Source organism: Solenopsis invicta, chromosome 10, assembly GCF_016802725.1.
Source record: "Solenopsis invicta isolate M01_SB chromosome 10, UNIL_Sinv_3.0, whole genome shotgun sequence".
Classification (NCBI taxonomy): Eukaryota; Metazoa; Arthropoda; class Insecta; order Hymenoptera; family Formicidae; genus Solenopsis; species Solenopsis invicta.
Window position 1 is genome coordinate 3,279,326 of NC_052673.1, and position 15,462 is coordinate 3,294,787.

A 15,462-nucleotide genomic window follows, 5' to 3' on the forward strand; every position below is an offset into this window, starting at 1 on the left:
AAATTTTGCCTACTTGCAATCGCTCAGGATTTCTTAGAAATCGTTTTCCGCACGTCCCCGTACCTTCAGTACGATTACAAAACATAACATTTTCGCTTTCGAGTTTAAAATTATTAATAATATCATTAATGGTCGAATTCTATTGCATTTTCCTTCAATTGTAATTGTGTTATTATATTTTTTTTACTACGTTTTTTTACTACGTTTTTACTACGCTTTACTACGTTTAAAATTATATGCACATTTGATTTTGTATGCAGTCCATAGTTTTTCTGTCAAAAGCTGTTGCCATAAACCTGGTTGCAATACTTCATATTTGCGAAATCGAATGTGTGGTCGACATTTTTCTGATCGAGCATATTGTTTTGTAACAAGTAAATTGTCTAATTCATGTTTTTCAAAAATTATTTTAATAACAGTGTCTGTGTCATTGCTCTCATCTAATGTATTGGAAACATTTGGTGTGCTGATCTTTGAAGGTGTTTCGCGTTCAACTAATTATAAGTTACTTAATTTCTTTTTTTTGTTCGTTCGCTATTCATTTCAAAAGGTTGTTAAATTGAAGATTTATGATATTCGCAAAGTCTTGTATTATTGTACTTCGACGGTCACGGGAATAATATTTGCAGGCGAAGCAAATAAGTTTTGGTCGTCCGCAAAGGAAGGTCGAATCCAGCAAATATTAAGTTTACCGGTCCGGTCCGGTCGCTGTTTCAAATCGTCGATGACGAGACAGTAATTAGTCCATTCGAGCCAATGAGGCATTTTCCCGCCGAATTTGCTTCTCCCGACTTTCCTTCGCTTAAACGAGATCTGGAAGGTTCGCGCTCTCTGCGAGAGATCCGCAGCCTCAGATTCGAGTAGCGACGCGAGTAATACACAACACCCGGAACCGAGCGACGACAAATTCGGGAAGTATCGGGAGTGAGAAGGTGCGCGTGTATGCGCTCGTTATTGACACGCGCTTCTTGAACTTATGCGCCCGCTAAATTAAATATAGAAATCTGAGAAACAATTTTACAATTAAAGACGAGTGAATTGCAAAAGTTAATTCAACGGAGTGATCATTCTGTTCACCATAATTCGTTTCTCCCGCTTCCCACTCCTCTCAGTATACAAAGGTTTACGCTACCTTCGTCGCTCGCGATCTCGCATCAAATCGCTCTCGCAATCGCGCGCTCAGGGCCGTATCGAGTTCGAGCGCTGAGAAGACTAATCACTCACGCAGCTCTCACTCGCGCTCTCTTCGGAGTGAATTCCGGTAATTCAACTCGCGTATAACACAACATCAAACATTTGGTCCTTCGAGCCGGATCGAGTGAAGCTGTGCTGAACTTCATAAATTCCAAAAAATCTCCTTCTTGTGTGAAGTGCTTTCGTCCACAAGATGGAGGAACTCGTCGCAATGCAGCAGATTGCGTTGCAGACAGTGGCGAAAGCCCTGTCTAATTTCAAGAAGATCGGGAAGCCGAATTACACGCCGGCAAAAATACGATCTCGCATCACCGCCTTGAAGGAAGCCTGGACGCAGTGCACGAATAGACATGCCGCTCTACTGCAAGTAGTTCCTGCCGACGAACGATCGAAGTCCACGTATTTCACGCAGGACGATTACGGGAAGCACGAAGAGCTCTACCTCATGGCGCTGGACTACATGAACGAGTGTCTGGAGGAGCTGGAGCCTCCCGTGTCCACCTCACCATTGGCAAGCTCGTCGCATCATTTCTGCGCGCCCGCACCGGTATCGTTGCAACATTTACCGCCTATTAATATTCCTCCATTTTCCGGGAAAGCAGAGGACTGGGAAAGTTTTCGAGATAGATTCACATCCCTTATTATTCTCAATAAGGACCTAACCGCATTCTCTCGGATGCATTTTCTAGCATCCAGCTTGTCAGGTCGTGCTCTCGATACTATCAAAACTATCCCAGTCACTGCAGATAATTTCGATATTGCGTGGAAAACTTTAACTTCGCGTTACGATAATAAGCGCCGTCTAATCGAAATTCACGCGTCCGCTTTATGTAATTTGCCGAGCGTCAATCGCGAATCGGCATGCGAGTTATCCGAGTTGCGGGATAAAGCTAATCGTGCCATAGCATCGCTAAAGAGATTAAATCGCTCCTCGGATGAAATTTTAAGTGACATTCTAAGTCACCACGTCACGCAGAAGCTCGATCCAGCAACCCGGAAGGCGTGGAGATTGAAAGGTGATGATGCGATAATTCCTACGTACGAGGATCTCGATCGTTTTCTCGCGCATCGCGTTCGCGCCTTGGAGGAGCTCACTCCTCTCGGCTCAGCCAAGTCCTCGCGATCGGTAAAATCGTCGAGCGCCATGGTAGCGACGGCTTCGATCTCGCCGTGTCCGCTCTGTAAATCGGCCCACTTCTTGAATAAGTGCCCTCAATTCGTGCAGAAGAGTCCGAGCCAGAGATTGGAGATCGCGAAACAGTATCAACGATGCGTTAATTGCTTCAGTGCTAAGCACGCCGTCTCAGCGTGTCCAAGCTGTTTTTCATGTCGTCACTGTCAAAAACGACATCATTCCATGCTCCTTGACTCGGCCTCTTCCGCTACTGCGACAGTTAGTGCATCCGATTCCGAGACCCCGGCGTCGAACAATTCCGATAAGTCTCCGAAAACAGTGGCATTATGCGCGATGTCGGCAAATCTCGCCCGACCGCCGGTAGTCCTCGCCACTGCACGCGTGTTCGTCGGACCTCTCGCCGGTCGTCAAGTCGCTGCACGAGCATTGATTGACACCGGAGCGGAACTCACACTCGTTGCGGCTCATTTAGCAAAAAAATTAAAACTGCGTCGGTTCATACTGCCTACCGCCTTGTCCGCCGTCGGCGGCCTTGACGCGGGCATTCATCGTTACGCCGCGCACATTCAAATCTCACCGATCGACGGGATCGAGCCGCCGGTCGTTACAACAGCGACGATTTTAAGTTCGCTTGCTAGTTACTCGTCAGCGTCTATTCAATCTCCTCTTCAATGGGATCATCTCGCGGATCTCACTCTCGCAGATCCAAATTCTTCAAGTACAGATCCCATTGATCTCATAATCGGCGCTGACATCTACGCAGACATAATGCGAGATGGCGTTCGCAGAGGATCTCGCGGTCAGCCTATTGCTCAAGAAACGATCTTCGGCTGGATTGTTCAAGGCCGCACACCTCTGTCGAATTCGTCTCGTCGGACCATTACAGTGCAACATTGTTACGATCGCGGAATTCGTTTCACTTGATAGCGAATTGAGAAGATTTTGGGAAATCGAGGAAATTCCGAGGCACACGATACTCAGCCCGGAAGAGCAGAGATGCGAGAATCATTTTTTAACTTCTCATTCGCGCACTCCCGCCAGTCAGTACATCGTTCGTCTGCCGTTCAAGAGTGGTCCTCCCATCGATATTGGTACCTCGCGCGATGTAGCGGAGCGATGCCTCAAGACTTTGCTACGCCGTCTTCAAGCCAATTTCGATTTAAAAAGGGAGTACTCAGATTTCCTACAAGAGTATGAAAATCTCGAGCACATGCGCAAGGCTCCAGCATCTTCAGAATCTTCTATTCGTCTATATTCCGCACCATCCCGTAATACGCGAAAGCAGTGCGACGACTCGAGTAAGAGTCGTATTCAATGCGTCGAGCCCCACCTCGAATTCTCGGTCACTTAATGACCACCTTCTCGCGGGGCAGAAATTACAAACGGACTTGGCTGCGGTGCTTTTACGCTGGCGACAGTATCGCTACGTTTATTCTGCCGACGTCGCAAAAATGTACCGGCAGATTCGCGTCGATCCCCGGGACACAGACTATCAAAGGATCCTCTGGATCGACGAGAAAACCGGAAGAGTACAAGAGTATCAGCTCTTGACCGTAACCTACGGTACAACTTCGGCGCCGTTCTTAGCTTTGCGAGTCCTGCAGCAGCTCATCCATGATGACGGTCGCGATTTTCCTCTAGCTGTTCCCGTGCTTAAGGAGAACATTTACGTGGATGACGTGCTTTTCGGTGCGGACGAGATTTCACTCATCCGTACGGTTCGCAATCAAGTGTGCTCTTTGCTGCAACGCGGTCATTTCGAATTAAGAAAATGGTCGAGCAACGCGGCTCATTTGCTAAGTGACATTGACGCGCAAGATCATGGACTCGCTTGCAGCAAGGATCTACATCCGGACGAGACATTAAAGGTGCTCGGTATTAGTTGGAGTCCGTCGGCTGACGCATTTCAATTTAGAGTCGTGCGCTGTCCCTCGCCCGCGCGAACAAAGCGCGCCATGCTCTCGTACATCGCTCGTATCTTTGATCCGTTAGGCTTAGGCACGCCCGTTACAATCTCCGCGAAAATTCTCTTGCAAAAGCTATGGCAGCTCCGCGTCGACTGGGACGATGAGGTTTCCACCGATATCGCAAGGCAATGGGAATCCGTGCAATCGTCCTTGCTAGAACTCGATAACTTCCACCTCCCGCGGTGGATTCAAAAGGGATCGGACACGGTCGACTGCGAAATCCACGGGTTTTCGGACGCGTCTAACTATGCCTACGCCGCAGCGATTTATATTCGGCTCACCTCTCGCTCAGGCAACATCACGACTGCCTTGCTAGTCGGAAAGTCAAAGGTCGCGCCGATCAAGACATTGACTGTTCCGCGTCTCGAATTATCGGCAGCCGTGTTAATGTCGCGATTAACGAGGTTCGTCATGGACGCATTGCACATTACCTCCGCTCCCTGCTTTTGCTGGACGGACTCAACCGTCGTGTTCGCGTGGGTCACACAACATTCCTCGAAGTGGAAGACTTTCATTTCAAATCGGGTTGCCGAAATTCAAACCCGACTTCCGTCCGCTTCGTGGCGATATGTTCCCACGGATGAAAACCCCGCGGATTGTGCGTCGCGAGGAGTCTCGGGAAGTCAGCTCGTCTCGCATCCTCTTTGGTGGCACGGTCCCGCGTGGCTAAGGATGCCTGATTCTGAGTGGCCGACGATGAGCGCATCACTCTCAGACATCGCGTTAAAGGAGAACTCGCGCGCGACAGTTCAAATCGCTAGCGTAACGGAATCATGGGAGCTCGCAGACCGATATTCCTCGTGGCCAAAGCTCATTCGAGTGAGCGCGTACATTCTTAGATTTATATCGCGAATTCGAAGGCGTGACGAGATCGCTCTTTGGTCGGAAAGTCCGTCTTCATTGACCGCGAGCGAAGTACGAGCTTCAAAAAAATTTTGGGTGAGATACATTCAACGCCAACTTTTCCCGCTCGAAATACGCGCTCTCACTCAAAGTAAGTCGGTTCCTTCGAAGAGTCCACTCGTCTCTCTCAATCTGTTCCTGGATGAAGAACAAATAATTCGGGTTGGCGGGCGGATATCTCAGGCCCCGATACCCGCTCAAGCTCGACATCCGATAGTACTCGGCTCTCACCCGCTGGTCCGCTTACTCATTTTTCATACTCACTTGCGCACTCTTCATGCAGGAACGCAATTGACCCTTGCTACGTTACGGCAAGAATTCTGGCTACTCAGAGCTCGAAGCACGGTCAGATCGATTCTGCATGGGTGCGTAACCTGTGCTCGCGAGAGAGCTCTCACTCCATCTCAACTAATGGGAGACCTTCCCAAGGTCAGAGTGACTCCTCCCGCGCGCGCGTTTCTTCACAGCGGGCTCGACTATGCGGGTCCAGTACTAATTCGATCGCGATCGGGTCGCGGAGTCGCTTCGGCAAAGGCGTATATCGCACTATTCGTGTGCATGGCAACACGCGCCGTGCATCTCGAACTCGTCGAAGGTTATTCTACTCCCGCATTTCTCGGAGCCTATTCCCGTTTTGTAGCGCGGCGAGGTCTTCCCGAATCGATTTATTCTGATAATGGGACTACCTTCGTTGGGGCGGATCGCGAACTCGCTGCAGCGTTTCGCGCAACTCTTCGGGATCCCGATTTGCAGAATCGCACGGCCGCAGATAGTGTCTCGTGGCATTTTATATCTTCTTCCGCTCCTCATTTCGGGGGGTTATGGGAGGCCGGTGTCCGTAGCACAAAGCATCATATTCGGCGTGTTGTGGGGGCTCATACTCTGACCTTCGAGGAGTTCTCCACGCTACTATGTAATATCGAGGCGTGTTTAAATTCGCGTCCATTGGCATCTCTTTCTGACTCGCTGGATGACTATACTTTCTTAACTCCGGGGCATTTCCTCATAGGCTCCGCGCTTAATTCGATCCCGGAGCCCTCGCTGTTGCAAGTCAAAGAAAATCGGTTGACGAGGTGGCAGCTCGTTCGCCAACTGACCGAACGTCTGTGGAAAGTTTGGCAACAAGACTATATTAATACGCTGCAACAGCGAGTTAAATGGAAGCGCATAAATCCACACGCACTTCGGGTCGGACAACTCGTCCTATTGCGAAACTCGCTCCTCCCTCCGTGCAAATGGGAGCTTGGGCGGATTAGTCTGTGTCATCCGGGATCGGACGGTCTGATTCGTGTCGTGACCGTTAAAACAGCGTCTTCGGAGTATAAGGGCCTATCAGCAAAATATGTATTTTGCCAATCGACATCGAGAATGCGTCTAATGGCGAGGACAAAGCGTCGTCTTAACTACAAACATGCCGAACGCCTTTGCTTCGCGTTATAAATTTTATCATTCCTTCATTCCATTTCGAAATTATTATTTCGAGGCGGGCGGTATGTTTCGCGTTCAACTAATTATAAGTTACTTAATTTCTTTTTTTTGTTCGTTCGCTATTCATTTCAAAAGGTTGTTAAATTGAAGATTTATGATATTCGCAAAGTCTTGTATTATTGTACTTCGACGGTCACGGGAATAATATTTGCAGGCGAAGCAAATAAGTTTTTGTCGTGGTCGTCCGCAAAGGAAGGTCGAATCCAGCAAATATTAAGTTTACCGGTCCGGTCGCTGTTTCAAATCGTCGATGACGAGACAGTAATTAGTCCATTCGAGCCAATGAGGCATTTTCCCGCCGAATTTGCTTCTCCCGACTTTCCTTCGCTTAAACGAGATCTGGAAGGTTCGCGCTCTCTGCGAGAGATCCGCAGCCACAGATTCGAGTAGCGACGCGAGTAATACACAACACCCGGAACCGAGCGACGACAAATTCGGGAAGTATCGGGAGTGAGAAGATGCGCGTGTATGCGCTCGTTATTGACACGCGCTTCTTGAACTTATGCGCCCGCTAAATTAAATATAGAAATCTGAGAAACAATTTTACAATTAAAGACGAGTGAATTGCAAAAGTTAATTCAACGGAGTGATCATTCTGTTCACCATAATTCGTTTCTCCCGCTTCCCACTCCTCTCAGTATACAAAGGTTTACGCTACCTTCGTCGCTCGCGATCTCGCATCAAATTGCTCTCGCAATCGCGCGCTTAGGGCCGTATCGAGTCCGAGCGCTGAGAAGACTAATCACTCACGCAGCTCTCACTCGCGCTCTCTTCGGAGTGAATTCCGGTAATTCAACTCGCGTATAACACAACATCAAACAGAAGGATTACTTGAGTTTAAACTGCATGAAATATTTTGTTTATTTATTTCAGTATTATTAGTATTATTATTACATTTAATCAGTATCTGATCCTTTAATCCAAAACGATTTTTTACCATTAATGTGTATAAAGCATTTGGTGATATTACATTATTTAACTGAACAGATATATCTGTCCATATCTTGCTCTGTTTTGAAATTATTTTATTAGAATCATTAACCAAACTCTCTTTATGTTGCAAAATTGTAGATACAATTAACCGTTTATTATGCACATGAGGTCTGCCACGTTTTGAACTCATAATATAAGATATTCTATTGCAAATTCCGTTACAGGTACGTATTCTACTTGTTACCTGTAAAATCACATTTTCCATTTAAAATAGATTTATATAGAGGAAAAGAGGGTAATATGGCACCCATTTTTATTTTATTGAATAATTTTGTTTATAATTAATATTTTCTATTGAAACTTGAACAATTACATTCGTTGCAGCGTTGTTTAACAGATTCTAGGTTCAAAACAATGAGTTATTTATTATTTAGGACGTGATTTATAAAAATCTAATGTTCTGCGTAATCGGTGGCAGAAAAAAAATGGTTGTAATATGGCCATCTATAAAAATAATTAAAAAATTTAGTTTAGTTTAAAAGAAACACGGTATCTTGTTACAAAATTATGTATTTTTAATTTTCCATTGTTTAGAATTTTCTTTATTTAGAATTTTCCTGTGTTCAGAAACTTTAGAAATACCATTAGAAATTTAATTAGAAATATCATTTTATCCCTGTTTAACATTAAACAAGCATAAAGTGATGTCTCTAACGTTTATAAATACCGCTCTTTAGAATGGCAATCGATTTATTGAAGAAATATTTTGATATAAAAATTTTGCTTAAAAAACCATATTAACAAAATTCTATGTTATTGGTTTAACTTTATATAACTTGAAATGTATACGGCCGAATAAAAAGTTAAATAACAAAAAAACACTCGACTGTATGTACCTTCGTATGATAATGTACTGTGTCAAGTTTAAGAATAATGCCGAAGTGTATGTAATTAAGGGTTAAAAGGTACCTTGAAAAAGATTAGAAGTGCTCAAAAGTAAAAATGCTTTATAACAATTGTCAGTCATTATGTATTGGCATATTAGCATCACTAACGGCTGATTACTAAGCGTATAACTCCATAAGCAATTGTTAGAATACGTCATCTAATATCGAAAATAATAGGAGTAGCCATATTGTGGACAGTAGCCATAATATCCTCTTCTCCTCTAACTTTCCAATTAATATATGAATATTACTTATATATTTACCTTTGCAATTAATTGTTAATATATGGAACTAACAAATTTTTCACTTAATAATAGGTTAGATTTTGAATGAAGACTGATACATTTCAGACCAAGTCTCACGGCTAATTGATCCTATATTCGTTTTAAGTTACGTGTTTTAAGTCGCTGTTTTATTTGTTTCTTGGAACAGTTGTCAAGCCAAACTGACTGAAGAACAAGAGAAGATCATATATGCTTTCGCTATCGTCTTGTGCGTTACTGGATTGCTTTTGTTGTGACAAACAATTGCCATGACACTCGGTCAAAAAAAATTTCAAAATATGTGGTCGCGATATGGCGCGGCGGCGCCAAGCACAAAAAAAGATTTTTTACGCGTTAGCAAGTTATCTTAACCGGACGAATTCCAGATGTAAGTTATAAAATTTCTTATATTCGTTAGTCATAAAATTTTTCTAACATTTCCCGGGTTAAAGCATATTCGAACCCATTCGATCTACAACGGTTGAAAATCGAAATCGTTGACCCAGGCAAAGCAGATCTTTCTAAACTACGGTCAGGAACACATCACCGTCGCGTATTGATATTGTAATCCACGAAAATAATTGTTGAGCGAATAAAATTTTATATATATATATATATATATATATATATATATATATATATATATATATATATACAAATAAAACATCTATTTTGTCAATTTCCACGCATCATCGCGATCCCGCTTCTAAACTGTTACTGTTATAACGGTCCTTTTAATTTTAGAGACATTTTATGACGATTGTGTCTCTGACGTCAAGGGAGAAGTCCTTTAAGGATAGCAGCGCAAAACTCGAAACAGCGTGGATATAGAAACGCATAAATTGTAGATTAATCGTACATAATTGTTCTAACGGTCCTTTTTAATTTTAGAGACATTTTATGGCGATTTTGTCTCTGACTTCAAGAGAAAAGTCCCTTAGAGGTTGCAGCGCAAAAATCCAAATTACTCTAATATGAGAGCGCATAAATAGCGCATAAATCCTGTACATTTCATTTTTTATCATTGTTATTATTAACCCGTGGGGGGGCTCACTAGCAGCCTACTGAGCCCCTCCACAAAGAATATTTTTTTTTTGGCTAAACGGATTGAGCGCAAAATTTTTTTCTTATGGATTTATAAAGCGCATAAATAGCGCATTATTATATAATTTTTTAATTAAATTTTCGTTAAGTGGGGGGGGGGGCTAGCTAGGCTGACGTTAATGTTTGAAGGATCTAACACGAGTGCATGGGAAGTTTTTAATATGGTTCAAGTTATTACACTACGCTTTAATTTTTCACAAGAAGCAAAACATGCCGTTCTCGAAATCACACGAATCTTAGCTGGGCCAAAGTTTGCAAATTTTCAAATGACAAAGTATTCGATTGCAAAATTATTCAATCCTCCAGAAAAATGCGTAACTTACGTATTTTATTGCTCCCAATGTGGTATAAGTATGTTTTATAAGTCATGAGGCAAATGTACAATATAATTTGTATTATTGTTAATTGTACTTATGATATACATTTTATTAAATACATCAATGCGATGTAACAACTACACTGTAATTATTAGGCATAAAGCGCTAAAATGCGAGTCTTTATATGTATCTACATGAAGTGATTCTATATTAGCACATGAATAAATATTAATGCAAAAAGATAAAATTAAAAAATTTAAATTAAAGTAAAAAACGGAAGTCAATTTAAAATACGTCTGCACAGTCTGCGTCTGCTAATCGTGGATCACCTCAACATTGAAATATTTTACCAATCGAAACAACTAGTTTCGATTGGTAAAATATTTCAATGTATTCTGTAGAATGTATCGAGTTAGGAAATGGTTACCTGGACATTGTTCCCCGTAGATTATGGCGATCAAAGTACTTACAAAAAGGGAAATCAATAAGAGAAGAATGCGATGAATATTATTAATATTTTGTACTGAGTCTAAACAGAAATATATGTAGAGCAGAAATATATGGCACCTGATTAAAAAAAAAACAGCATTTTATTGCAGGATAGGTTTAGATACAACAAACTGTTATATTATATATAAATAAAGTTACAGCGTCGAAGATAAATATAAACGTGACATTTTTTACAGAGATGATTTACACAGTATATGTAATATAACGAATGTTGTATTAATATGTATGTTCCTCATTTTGCATCTACATTTATTGAGATTTGTCATGTCTGTCATTTTTTTAAAATAATTTATTCCGATTTGAAATGAATCGGAAATCATCCGATTCATCCCGATTCGAAATGAATCGGAAATCATCCGATTCATTCCGATTTGAAATGATTAGGAAATCATCCGATTCATTCCGATTCGAAATGAATCAGAAATCGTCCGATTCATCCCGATTCGAAATAAATCGGAAATCATCCAATTCATTCCGATTCGAAATGATTCGGAAATCATCCGATTCATCCCGATTCGAAATGAATCGGAAGTCATCCGATTCATTCCGATTTGAAATGATTCGGAAATCATCCGATTCATCCCGATTCGAAATGAATCAGAAATCGTCCGATTCATCCCGATTCGAAATAAATCGGAAATCATCCAATTCATTCCGATTCGAAATAATTCGGAAATCATCCGATTCATCCCGATTCGAAATGAATCGGAAATCATTCGATTCATCCCGATTCGAAATGAATCGGAAATCATCCGATTCATCTCGATTCGAAATGAATCGGAAATAATTCGATTCATCCCGATTTGAAATGAATCGGAAATAATTCGATTCATCCCGATTTGAAATGAATCGGAAATAATCCGATTCATTCCGATTCGAAATGATTCGGAAATCATCCAAATCATCCCGATTCGAAATGAATCGGAAATCATCCGATTCATCCCGATTTGAAATGAATCGGAAATCATCCGATTCGAAATGATTCGGAAATCATCCGATTCATCCCGATTCAAAATGAATTGGAAATCATCCGATTCATCCCGATTTGAAATGAATCGGAAATAATTTGATTCATCCCGATTTGAAATGAATCGGAAATCATCCGATTCATTTCGATTCGAAATGATTCGGAAATCATCCGATTCATCCCGATTCAAAATGAATCGGAAATCATCCGATTCATCCCGATTTGAAATGAATCGAAAATCATCCGATTCATCCCGATTCGAAATGAATCAGAAATCATCCGATTCATCCCGATTCGAAATGAATCAGAAATCATCCGATTCATCCCGATTTGAAATAAATCGGAAATAATTTGATTCATCCTGATTTGAAATGAATCGGAAATCATCCGATTCATCCCGATTCGAAATGAATCGAAAATCATCCGATTCATTCCGATTTGAAATGAATCGGAAATCCTATTCACTTTGGAAATTTTCGATGCACTAATCGGATTAAAACCGATTCCAGTTTTTTCAATTGGACCGATTCCAGTTCTTTAATCGGAAATTTTAAGCAGGGTTGGGTGAGATTTTAAGAAAATTGCCATATAAAAATAGAAGGCAATTTCAAACAAAAATTTTAATAGATGCGTTAAAAATAAAAGAAGAGGCAGATCTTTTATAATTTAAATTTAAAGTTAATTTATAATTTAAATATTCTAATTTAAATAAGTTGCATGTATATATCAAAAGTCATACTTTGATTTAAAAAATTTTATTTTGGCGTAAAAGTTAGATAAAAGTTGTTTTATTTTTAAAAAAGTTAAATTTAGATAAAAAATAAGTTATATTGTGATGTAAACATTTTTTTTAAGTTAGATAAAAGAAATTATATTTAAGTAAAATAAGTTTCATTTTGTTGTTGAAGTTATATTGTGAACATTTTTTTATTGTGACAAAAATAAAGTACAAAGTTTTAGAGATTTTATGTTTACTTACAGAATTATTTAAGTAGTTAATTAAAATATATATTGATCTATACATTTTCTACAGTTTTAGTTTAAAATTCATTATTCGCAACTTTCTCCCATTACCATTCTACAGCACCTTTATTTACAAAATAATTAGCAAATCTTTTCTTGTAAACTTTGAAAATGTTATGCGAAATAACATCTTGGTTATCTTGATTTTATACGTTTCTAATGCCAAGCGATATTTGCTGTCTGTCATGTCCATTAAATTTAAGTACTGCCTTTCTTGAGAACGCTTTTCAAGTTCCTTAGTAATGATGAAATTGTGTAAACAGACAGTAGCCAACACCATCTTTTCGGCTTTCAAGACGTAGGTATTAATTGGTCTTCGAAAAATTCGCTACCTGTAAGTATGCCAAAAGCACTTTCAACAACTCGTCTAGCCCTCCTAAGACAAAATATAAATATTCTTAAAACAAGGGTTAAGGCTCTTATAATTAAAATAAAATAAAGAATAGTGAGCTCAAGAGCCACGCAGGATGTCGGGTGCAAATAAATAACGAAAGACTTCAATGTCAAGCAGGCAAACGTTTCGACCTTTAATAACGGTCTTCTTCAGTGATAATACAAGTCTATAAAAAAACAATCGCACTAATTAAGAAATGAATTCGTCGGAATAAACAAATAAAAATCGAAAAATTAAAACTAAAAACAAAGTTACCAAAAAGATAGAGATTACATCTTATTGTAGCGTCTTAGCATAATGATATTGTGAACAACCTCACAGAGCGTGTGCCGAGACAAGAGTTTTGTGAAACAACATCGATTGGTTGCTAACAAATGAATAAATAAATAAATAAGACAATGATGTTAAAATGATGACTATAAAGCTTGTGGCATACAACAGTGAAAATAAATAGTTAAAAAAGAAGAAGTATAAGCGGAATATAAGTAAAAAGATTCTAATAAATAAATAAGAAAGCTGTACAAGTCATTAGATATAAAATTGTAAAAAATCATTCTAAAAGTAATGTAAATTCAAAAAAGGAAAAGAGGAGATAAGTCAAAGCGAAAATCAAGTACAAATTACCTCTAAGTACCAAAACTCGTGTCACAGCCTTGAGATGGGATGTTACATCTCGGTGAGAATAGATACAAATAATATAGACCGAAACGAGATAGCCTCGGTGGCCCGAAAGAAAGGACTAGAAGGAGAAGGGGTGATGAACCTAAGAAGGGGGAATACGCTCGAGGATAGGAAGATACGCATCCGAGAGAAGTTCGGTATCGCTTTGTTTATTGAGTCCGTGCATTTGATTTTTGATGTGTAGCATCTCGGCTCTTTGCCGAGAGCCTACGGCCTGCCGAAGATCCACAAACCTAATAACCCTTTAAGAATTATAATTTCTTCCATAAATAGTCCGTTACACTCTCTAGCTTATTTTTTACATAACATAATTTATAACAGTATCCCGGAAGCAGATAGTTTCGTGAAAAATAGCTTCCATTTGGTCAATAAACTTAATGGCCTTCACGTGGAATCGGATCTCGTCTTAGTTTCATTGGACGTCGTGTCTCTTTTCACCAACGTTCCAAAAAACTTAGCGGTGGAAAGCGTCACGACCAGATGGGATCTGATTTCAAAAAATACTACTGTTCCGGTCAATGAATTTCTTAAAGCTCTAAATTTAATAATAGATTCCACATATTTTAAATTTAATAATACTTGCTGTAAACAGATCTTAGGTCTGCCGATGGGATCACCGCTGTCTCCTATTTTAGCTGATCTGGTCATGCAGGATTTGGAGTGTAAGGCGTTAAAACTCCTTTTTTTTCATCTACCTTTTTACTGCAGATATATAGATGACATTATATTAGCAGCCCCGGCTAATTCGCTATCGGGCATTCTTGACACGTTTAATTCCATGCATGACCGTTTACAATTTACTATGGAGAGAGAGATCGAGGGAAAAATCAGTTTTCTTGATGTTATGCTTATAAATGTGAATAATAGGATCATTTTCGATCAATACCGCAAACCAACTTTCTCAGGAAGATACTTAAATTTTTTCTCACACCATCCCCTGTGTCATAAAAAGGGTGTTATTTTTGGTTTGGTTGACAAGTTACTGTTATTATCACATCCTCAATTTCATTGTTAGAACTTCATAAATTTAGTTAACATTTTATTGGAAAATAACTATCCTTTAAATTTTATCTTCTCCATGATAAATTCCAGACTTAAACACCTTTTTTATAAAGATGACACCTACGTTGAGGATAAACGTGTTAGAAGATTTTTTACGATCCCTTACATTGAGTCGGTATCAGAGAAATTTTCGTCTTTCGCATGTAAGTTTGACTGCAGTGTTGCGTTCACAATCCCTTCTAAGCTTAATAAATTTATAACGACAGGTAAAGATCATATAGAGCGTCTTTCTTGTAATGACGTGGTCTACAAAATTAATTGTAAGGACTGTGATTCTTCTTACGTGGGACAGACGAAACGTCAATTAAAAACAAGAGTTAGCGAACATAAAGCAGACATTAGGAAGGCCAGTTCTCCTTCAGTTATTTCGTTACATCGCATCGGAGAAAATCACGAATTTGATTGGGAGAACGTAAAAATTTTAGACAAGGAGCCATCTTATGTCAAAAGATCTATATCCGAGATGCTACACATCAAAAATCAAATGCACGGACTCAATAAACAAAGCGATACCGAACTTCTCTCGGATGCATATCTTCCTATCCTCGAGCGTATTCCTCCTTCTTAGGTTCAT

The 15,462-nt window shown here is 40.2% G+C and overlaps 2 protein-coding genes across 2 annotated transcripts; both read left to right on the forward strand.

Moving 5' to 3' along the window:
* Nucleotides 1-1,387: 1,387 nt before the first annotated feature.
* Nucleotides 1,388-3,680, forward strand: LOC120358745. Its single transcript, XM_039453993.1, has 2 exons — nt 1,388-3,047; nt 3,118-3,680. The coding sequence occupies exons 1-2, from the start codon at nt 1,388-1,390 to the stop codon at nt 3,678-3,680; spliced, it is 2,223 nt and encodes a 740-aa protein (XP_039309927.1).
* Nucleotides 3,681-3,780: 100 nt separating this feature from the next.
* On the forward strand, nt 3,781-6,639 carry LOC120358746. The gene has a single exon (XM_039453994.1). The coding sequence runs from the start codon at nt 3,781-3,783 to the stop codon at nt 6,637-6,639; it is 2,859 nt and encodes a 952-aa protein (XP_039309928.1).
* The last annotated feature ends 8,823 nt before the right edge of the window (nt 6,640-15,462 follow it).